Source organism: Macrobrachium nipponense, chromosome 29 (genome assembly GCF_015104395.2).
Source record: "Macrobrachium nipponense isolate FS-2020 chromosome 29, ASM1510439v2, whole genome shotgun sequence".
In the NCBI taxonomy this organism is placed as follows: Eukaryota; Metazoa; Arthropoda; class Malacostraca; order Decapoda; family Palaemonidae; genus Macrobrachium; species Macrobrachium nipponense.
This window is the reverse complement of record NC_061092.1, coordinates 36,348,385-36,358,384: the sequence shown is the minus strand read 5'-3', so window position 1 is coordinate 36,358,384 and position 10,000 is coordinate 36,348,385. Positions and strand designations below refer to the sequence as shown.

General features: G+C 34.7%; 1 protein-coding gene across 3 annotated transcripts in view; it reads left to right on the top strand.

Annotated features, from left to right (window-relative positions):
- The window catches only part of LOC135206242 (carbonic anhydrase-related protein 10-like), a 646,502-nt gene that overhangs the window by 604,879 nt on the left and 31,623 nt on the right, over window positions 1–10,000 (top strand). For all 3 annotated transcript variants that reach the window (XM_064237623.1, XM_064237621.1, XM_064237622.1), the window contains one exon: window positions 2,407–2,541. In XM_064237623.1, coding sequence (XP_064093693.1) covers window positions 2,407–2,541 — 135 coding nt within the window. The remainder of the gene's footprint in view (window positions 1–2,406; window positions 2,542–10,000) is intronic.

The window sequence follows — 10,000 nt, the reverse complement described above, 5'->3', positions numbered from 1 at the left end:
GAAGTTTAGAAACATGAAAGTAGAGATAAAAACGAGAGCACTAAAATGGGGAAACCACATTAAGACTCGAAGCATGCTTCGTCAAACAAAACATCGTTTGTCCATCTGGACATAAAAGCAATCCATTGTGGTTATAAAATGTAGATGATTCGCTCTGTTTTCAATCACAATCGGTAATCCAATTTGCCGGCGCCATGTAGCAATGTTGTTCGAAGTATCGGACCCTAGATCGAAGCTTCGCTCCGGGTGTTCGTAAACTCCATTGGTGGCCACAATAAACTAGGTCCTGTAAGATTACCTTCCGCCCAGCGGCGAATGCCAACATGCCATTTCGACCAAGTCAACGAAGTTTCGGAGTAATTGATAACTGTGGTCCAAGTAGCGAAGGACTCCAATAGGTCGAATGGGAACTCTCTCCGCAGGTGGTGTTTCGGGTACTATTGGGTATTAATGGGGGAGGTTTGTTGGACCCCACATGGATGTGGGAAACCTCAATTACTAGGAGGGTAAATGCTTTCCAGAACTCCGGTGAACAGCGCAATTGGATTTGTTATTCAGGTGTGTCTGGAGTCGTTGTATCGACTTCGATAATTTCGCTCTGGATTAGACCTCAGTATTGGTTGGCCTTGAGGTTCAGGCGTGGATCCAAGTGGGGAAATTCCCTATTGCTGTAGTACTCTCTCTTAAGTGGGCTTTGAAGGTATGACGAAATTAGAGTAGGGAAGATGAATTTGCACATTGTACATCAGTTTAATCGTTGTGTGTAAATTTTTATATTCAAAAATTTTAGTCAAAGTAAATTTACAAAATACAAGAAATATGCATATTTTTAACACGTCAAATCTTTGAGTATGTCGGAATATACTATGTATTAGAATATGAAAAAAATCAATTACAAAATAATTATCAAATAATATGGATGTATATAAGATTAAATTATGAGTTGAAATAAGAAAGCAATTACAAATAAATGTCTTTTTTAAGGTTATACCGAAACAAAAAGTATATTCTAATCAATTAGACAAAAGAGAAATGAACATGTAGGAAGTGCAATGTAAAACTTGAGCATTGCAGATTCCTTAATTAACAATGAAATAAAGAGCCCTAAGATTACATTCTCCACTTTCATGAAATAAAACAACGAATTCAAAACTCTATAGCTTTTCCACTAAGAAACACATTTACCTATTCCTAATATTTGGAATGTTCGCAGTCAGTGCGCTAAGTCTAGTTCAGCCCTAACTAAACATTTGAGGATGCGGGTGAATAATGATATGTACACATTTTTTTTTTTATTTAAGTAAGGTGCATTACGCTGCTTCCAAAACAATTCTCTTGGATTTCATACTCCATCGGTTCAAGATTCGAACTTTGATAAGATAATGTTGGTTTTCATGTACAGGGTACTGCTCTGACTAAATTATGAATGGCTTTGGTTATTTGTTCATGCTTGTAGTGGGAGTGTGTGTGTGTTTGTGTTACGTGTGTGTATGTCCCTAAACACATATACACACACACCACACACACACACACACACACACATATATATATATATATATATATATATACATATATATATATGTATGTATGTGTATGTATATGTATGTGTGTGTGTATATCATGGTGACCGTGTACATCGCTCTTCCAGTTTTATCACTTCATAAAACAACAAATTGATAAAACTTGTAGTTTTTTTGTTTTTTTTTACCTCATTCATTTGGTCATTATAGTTTCATTTTTTTTCAGCGTGGGAAGCCTTTGTTTTGTACCCATCAGTAATCTAACGAATTGAAAGCCCTTAGCTGTTTGTAGCTTTCCTTTGTGTTGGTTATTGTTGGCAATATTGAATTTTTTTCAGCGCAATGACCTCTTTTTGTTACGAAGCGTCTGATCGACAAATACATCACAGTCATTTGCGAAAACTTGACAAATTATGTCATGGTTTCGTTTTGTCTCGTTATATTTTTATCCGCAGTGCCCTTTGTTTTCATGTGATCAGCAAACAAATATACGTAGCCACAGTCCTTTAGATAAAATAATTTCTTTCAATTAAAACTGGGCTGTAAAGCAAAATGTTATTGAAGAATGTTTTAATGCGTTTAATTAGTTTCATTTTGTTATCCATATAATATACAAGAAAAGTATATATTGACCGAGTGGATGTGTCATCTCTTTTATAAAGTTTTTTTTTTTTTCCTTATGTTCCAAATTTATTGGCGTCGCTAATGACTATATTAGTTGTTGAGACGCTAAATTTATTAACTGCGTTTATAACAATATCAGTTCTTGTGACGCAAGTTCCCAGAACTTATCAGTTCAGTTTCCTTGGATTCCAGCCTGAGGCTCATAATTCATTTCAAGAAACGAACTAGCACTTTAATCCTTTCTCTTCTTCTAAACCCTCAGATGCGGCAGCTGCGGGCGCTAAGACAGGGGAACTCTACTTTAGCCAACGCCCCAATTGCCAATAATTTTCGACCGATTCAAACTGCCCACCACAGGACCATACGCACCAATATACACTTTACTCACAATAAGCAGGTAAGTCCTTTCGCTCGGTTTGTTTAGCTTCGGTAGGTGGCTTTTCCCCTATATTTTTTGGTGGTTTTTTGGGGGGCTGTGGGATTTCTGACGTTTAGAATTTTGCTCCCCTTTCGTCTTTTTATCTATAACCTATATTTTCCTCTACATTGTTCTTAATTTGTATTTTTGTGCTTTCTTTGTGATAGTGTTGTGGTTATAATACAGGATATTCATTGTTCATTATTAACACTCTTTATTGATAAATGTTTTCCATGCTCCTCTTTGCACATACTACTTAATCCAAGTGCACTGAGTATGAAACAATGGTTTAAGATTTATTCACATAATTATTTTTAAAAAAAACGATTAACCGTATGTGAGGAAAATCGGAAAACCCCCAAAAAAGTATCTCTGTTTGTGTGCAAGATATTTCCTCACATAATTATTTGAAAAATCGATAAACCTTACAAAAAAAAAAAAAAAAAAAAAAAAAAAATTGAAAATACACAAACAAAATGCTCTCTCTCTCTCTCTCTCTCTCTCTCTCTCTCTCTCTCTCTCTCTCTCTCTCTCTCTCTCTCTCTTCTTCTTCTTCTTCAAACCTCCTCCAGTAGCACCGCAATCGCATGCGTTTTGCAAATATCCCTTTTTACCTGGGTTCCTTCGTACTCGCATTTCCCTTATTTTTTCCGCGCGTGCAATGTCGTGTCCGACCTTTGACAATGACTTATTTTCCTTCTTTTTCCTGTCTCTCCATCCGGGCATTCCGTTCCTCTCACGCGCCATTACCCCACACTCTTTCACTTGGCCGTGGCAGCTTCAGATAAGACAATTTGTTGGTCGGAAGACAAACTTGCTACAACGCCAGACTTTGGGACTGTTTGTATTGACGTGAGGGAAAAAAGTAAAAAGAAAAAAAAGAGAGAGAGAAGGAAAATCTAAGAAAAGAAAGACAGAAAAAAAAGAAGTCAAAATGGGAAAAGAAAGGAAAAAAGTTAGTGCACGTTCCAGAATGGTATAACTTTTGAGATGTTATTGTACTTCACCCGAGCTATCATTATGAGATTTTTTTTCTGGCGGTGGCGTAGTTTCTTCTTAAAGAAAGTTTATGTAACGGTCATTTAGGTTTTTTCTTTATCTCGTCTGCATGTTCTCAGATGGTGCTCGAGTATGTTGTTATTGATAAGTCCTTCAAATAATTTTGATTGTGTATATATGGTTTTGATATGATTTCAATTTTTATCGTGTGTTGTATATTATACAAAAAATCTTATTTCTTATATCGAAATCGTGGTGTCTATGTTTCCTGTATTCAACCCCTCAAGGTACATGAATGTTTCAGATAAGAAAGGAAATACAGGCAGGCTACTTAGCTCCAACCCTTTGCATCTTTTATCCACGGAATGCCATTATTTCCTGGTAGGTGATGACCTCCTTCCTCTAAACACAAATAGATTTCGCTCGACAAGATAAAAAAGAAAGCAGAAAAACGAAACAAAAGTTAAGGGAGTTTCCCTCGAGTCACAGACATGTTTTAGTGACTTGCCTTTCGGACTTTGGCAAAGTCAGTTGCAGATTCTTATTTTTATTTCAAGTGACAGAGACGGGAATGAATGCCTAAGACAACTCTTGGAAGGGGACTCAGTTAAAAAGAGGTGGTTAAATAACCCAAAAAATGCAGAGGAAGGCAGAAAATTCTTCCAAGGGAAGGAAAGCCTCTCGTTCTTGGCTACTTCAGTAAGAACAGAGGGCTAAGGGAGGATGGAGCGCGGCTATTCATTCATTCATTCAGTTTGCAAACTGGGCAGAGTTTTCAGTCGTAGGTGGGATTTGCTTCTCGCTCAATTAACGGCATGATTGTGATAATTGTAATTAATCGTTTGAATGTAGTAAAATTGGGTATGGTTGATTGATTGCGTTATAAACGGCGGCCAGTAGTTTTATTCATGGCTGTGTTCATGAGATACGGGAGTGGCTACTGTCTATATATCTCCCATCATGCATACGTATACATAGTAAGTGTTATATCTATATCATAGTATGTATATATATATATATATATATATATATATATATATATATATATATATATATATATATATATACACAAGTATATGTTTTGCTCATATCACTACGCAAAGGTATAAATTTAATATGAATTTACTTTTTTCTCTTGGACAGATCACTTTATAAGGATAAACTTGAAGATTAATGTGCTGACCATAGTGTTTTACCTTGCTTTTGAATGCGGAATGAAGGCCCATGTTTCTGTGTAATATAGTTGATGCAGTCTCAGATATTAGAGTTGAATTTTGCAGATATTGTAAAATGGAGGAAAGTTGTTAATTATTTGCTGGCGTAAATGACGATCACGAAACTCTTGAATGTTGCAGATGACCTTAGTTAGATCTTTCCGTACCATTCTACGTTAACTTTCTGAATATGAAACATGAGTACAGACTCTACCTGGAATCAATTCATTTGGATAAAGATCCACAGGATTTCGGTAGTTTCACTGTGATAGGAGAGGGGGAAATATATTCTGCCAGTTGACCTCATCATCCTATTATATCAGGGTACTATGGATGATAATATGGAGCTGCAACGTGTTTTTTTATTTACATAAAAGTTTATAAATAAATGTAGTTATGGAAATTTATTTTCTTCTCAAATTGATTCTAGTTAGGCTATTGGTTTTTTTAAGGAAAAATATAATCAGGAACTTTCTTGATATATAAGTTCAAATTCTACAGTGTACATAACTTTTATGTTTCTGAAACTTATCATCTCGGCAGCAAAAATTAAACATATTTATTGAGCGATCTCACAGATATTTATTAATCAAGCGTACATTGATAATCAAGCAAAATATTTGCGCATATATGCAGATAAACATATACTGGTAAACATGTTTATGATCAAGCATAACTCATACGTAATTTCAATCTTTGGGTCTATATATATATATATATATATATATATATATATATATATATATATATATAAATATATAAATGGGTTAATACATATGGGTTATGTTTATGCTTTGGGATTCCTAGCCCCAAGGCTTATCTCATGGACGTTCAGGGAATTTATGGGCCAAGAGAATCTGGTATAACTTAGCGGTCACCCGTTCAAGCAGTGACTAGACCTAACAGATTCAGCTTCCTGATCAAACAAAAGCGATATACAGAAAGTGGTGCCTACACATACACACACACACACTTATTTATATATATATATGTGTGTGTGTATGCACAGACGCACGCATACACACACACACACACACACACATATATATATATATATATATATGTATATTATAATATATTATATATAATATATAATATATATATATATTGTGGGTGTGTGCTTATAATACAGACGAGTGCTTGCGTTTCTCATAACAGTAGAAAACAAGTTGCCCGCACACACAGTCGCACAACACAGCGGTAATTAAATGTTCCTCATCAAAGCAGTCAGATAAAAAAAAAAGGGAAAAGGGGGGTGGTTACCACCCCTCATCGGTGCCCTGTTTATCTCGTAAAAAGCAACCCGTCCATTTAATGATTTCAATTGCTTCACAATTGATGTTTATCACGTTCATTAAATGCGATTCATAACCCAATTAAAATGAAAATGGCAAATTCCCAAGTCTCTCTTTTTCCCATATGGGACTTTTCCCCGTCGGAATTGCACTTTTAGAAGTGCAATGAAAGGAAGAGCGATTGCAATTCAAGCCCTAAGTTGCCATCAAGAAATACGCTTTGTTGTCGTTTTTGTAAATGTATTGCCATACTTCATGTTCATTGCAGGTACTTGGAGTTTCTGATGGTCCTCGAAAGAGACATAGAATTACAAGCGGCGAGTTTGTGACATAAAATGTTGATACTAAACCTATTATCAGCTGGTCAATTGCCTGTCAACTTTGACGTTCCATGTTATTTCGGAAGTTATTCTCTTGGTTTTCTTGATCAATTATCAGAGGAAGCTTGCATCCCTATTCATTGCAGTTTAGATCTTTCAAGCTTTAAATTAATGACATACATTACCATTCCAAGTCACTATAGCGTTTGTGTTCATATTAATAATTGTATTTTGCTTGTAGGAAAGTCACATTAGAAGTTACTGGTATAAAGTTTTGGTTTTCTGTTTTCCTTCATAGTTTTATTTTGTTCTCTCTGTCTCTCTTTTTCTGGAGCGCCGGGATAAGAATACTTAAAGAGAGATATTTGGAGTACTTGTTATTATATCCATCTATGTGCTGGAACCTATGGAAGTGTGGATACCGTCATAAATAATTATTTATTTTTTTCCATGTGCTCGAATATTTAATTTATCAAGATGCCACCAATTTGAAATTCTATTAATATGTATGTGAGTTTATGGCCTATGTGAATGTTGCTGTATATGAGAGCAGCGGTACCTAGTGTGGTATGTATGGAACTGTGTATGTATATGTATATACCAGAAAAACGTGTAGGATCTTTGTTATTGTAATGCTAATTAATTAGACACTTTCATTTATGTTCTTTTAAGTATAATGATCCAAGGGATTATTTATTGTTAGCTGGGACGGTACATCATGTGAGTAAGGATTTTGAAAGTGATAAATTGATAATAAGATCCTATCAATAATTTTCATCAACGTGTATTTCATGGTTGCTCTATGGTATGTATATCATAAAATCCACGTAAGAAGGCGAGTGAAAACCGGGACGACTTGGAACAAGTACTTTTGTAGTTTGTTCAACATTTTCAACTTGAAAATGTAGAACAAACTTCGATAGTACGTGTTCTAAGTCCCGGTTTTTATTTGCCTTCGTACGTGGATTTTATGATATTCTCAAGCACGTGCTACGTTAAATATATATGTGTGTGTAAATATATATTGTTGGTGTGTGTGTGTGTGTGTGTGTGGGTGGGTGGTTTGGTGTGTATGTGTGTTTGATAATGGATGCACGCTGGCATGTATGTCAGTCAACTGCACTAATATTCCGAAAATGTTTGGCGAAGTTTTCAGTGACAGGTGAAAAGTTAACAGTAAAATTGGTTGTCTGGAATCAATCTTCGCAAAAATCGTTTTTCTCAGTTGTCGGGAATCAAATTTTCATCCCCCACATCTGCTATTCTGATTCACTTCTCTGCTGATTTGCCAACTCTTAAAAGAACTTTTGTGCACCTCTACTTCAGCAGTCACATACTTTTACCCTTCCTTTTTTGTTTCTATTTTTTTCAAACGAAGTTTACTAACGCATCCTTGAATATACTGTAGATCATCCCCATAATACAAGACTGCCTTTTGCACGTTCACTGAGAGTTTTTATTTTTTTATTTTATTTATTTATTTATTTTACATCCAGCAGTTCCCCTTTCCTTATTCAGTTTGCCTTAGCTGACGATAAATATCATCAGGCGATGCCTCTAAAATCTATGATGGATTTGAGCAGCCGATATCAAGTAGTTTCAGTAATGTTGGCTACAGATTTTTAATTGCAGTTCCTAAACAACAGATTATTGTTTTTAACAGGTAAAACTTTTCATTCGGTATAAATATCGTCATAAGCTTATTCAGGGTTTGCTATTTTCTAGTTATTGCTTCTGCCCTTAAATACGATACTGGTGGTCCCAGAAGAAGCAAGGTATTGACGCCATGCAGGTTGATATTTCAGTGCCCAAAAAGTTTACAAAACTGGTATACAAGTATAGCACACCTTACCCGCTGTACGTTTCCATTGGGTTGCAGTTAAGTGTGTTCACATGTGTACATACATATATGAATATTTACCTCCATTGCTTTATTTTCCCCGGAAACATATTCATGCTCTTACAAATATATCTATGTTGATAGTTAATACCTTATACTACTTGGAAATTATTGCATTTCCATAATTAGGGCGGAAAAATAACTACTCCAATATGCAAGGGAAGTGGACACTGCTAATCCATGTTACCGAAGGATTATACTCGTAACGAAGAATCCTCTCTAAGCAAAGTGAATCTAAATAATGAAGCAAATGCCTCAAAGGAAACTAGGGGATATTATATTATCATTCATAATAACTAGATAATTGCACAGTTCGTTAGAGGATATCCAAGTATATATCTTACACATAAAAGAAATAACATAGCGATAAAGACGTAACTCTCACAAATACTGTAAGTGAACATATTACTCTTGGAAAGAGAATAGTGTGAGGAAATGCATCACTTGAAAAGAAAGTACTATGTGTAAATAGAGGATAATTGAAAAAGCAAATAATATACATCCCTTAAAAATCATTTGGTTTCAGGAAAAGAATAGCATGAATAAATAGCATGAATAAATAAGCAGACGTCGCTCTTGAAAGAGGGCGTTGTGCAATATCACTCCAATTACCAATTTTCCATTGGCAGGTGATCATAGGTTTAATAATTATGGTAATGAGTTAATTTTCAACAACGTTCTCATAATCAAAAAGCATTCGTAATAAGGGCTTCGATGATCCATTAACACCCTATGGCATGATACTGCATATCTATTCCATTTATTTGGAATAATGTATTTTTTACAAGAGTTGAGCCTTTGGCTCCATGAAAACAAAAAAAAATGGGCAGTGAACTCAAAAGCGGCTGGGCCAAAGGATGCAGTAGTTCAACCTATCAAGTTGATTTATGAAATTTAGGCTGTCCACTTAAGCACTGGCATTCAGGGATCAAGACAGTGAAATGAGGGAGTTTGAGTGGTTGAACAGCAAGATAAAACAGACCCAGAAAATAAATGAGATGAAGTACAAGGATATAAAGGTGAACCCTGGATAAAACCCCACAAGACTATATATATATATATATATATATATATATATATATATATATATATATATATATATATATATATATATATATATATATTATATATATATATATATAAAAAGTTAAAATGTATTAGTTTTGATGGCAAACGGGCCATTTAGAAAGGTGATTATGACATTATTTGTTTAATAATTTCGCCTAAGCTATTTACATTATCAGCTTCAGCCCTTATTAAAGAAACTTAAGTATCACCAACTGACCCTTTGTGATATTTATTATAATAATGTTTTCCGTTAAACTTGGTATAAAATATGTATGAATATTTCGATACTTGAATGGCAGCTCTTTCCCTTTTTTTTCTTTTTGTCAATTCAGGCGTTTGTATGTCAATCATTAATTATCCATGTTTCACTAATGATCTCTCTCTCTCTCTCTCTCTCTCTCTCGCTCTCTCTCTCCTCTCCTCTCGTCACACACGCGTCGTCTCTCTCTCTATCTCTCTCTCTTCATCATTACGCCTATATAAGTTTCAAAACGAAATTTGCGTATGACACACACACAAAATATATATATATATATATATATATATTATATATATATGTGCGTGTGTGTGTGTGTGTGTGTGTGTGTATGCATATGTATATATGTATATGTATAATATATATATATATATATATATATATGC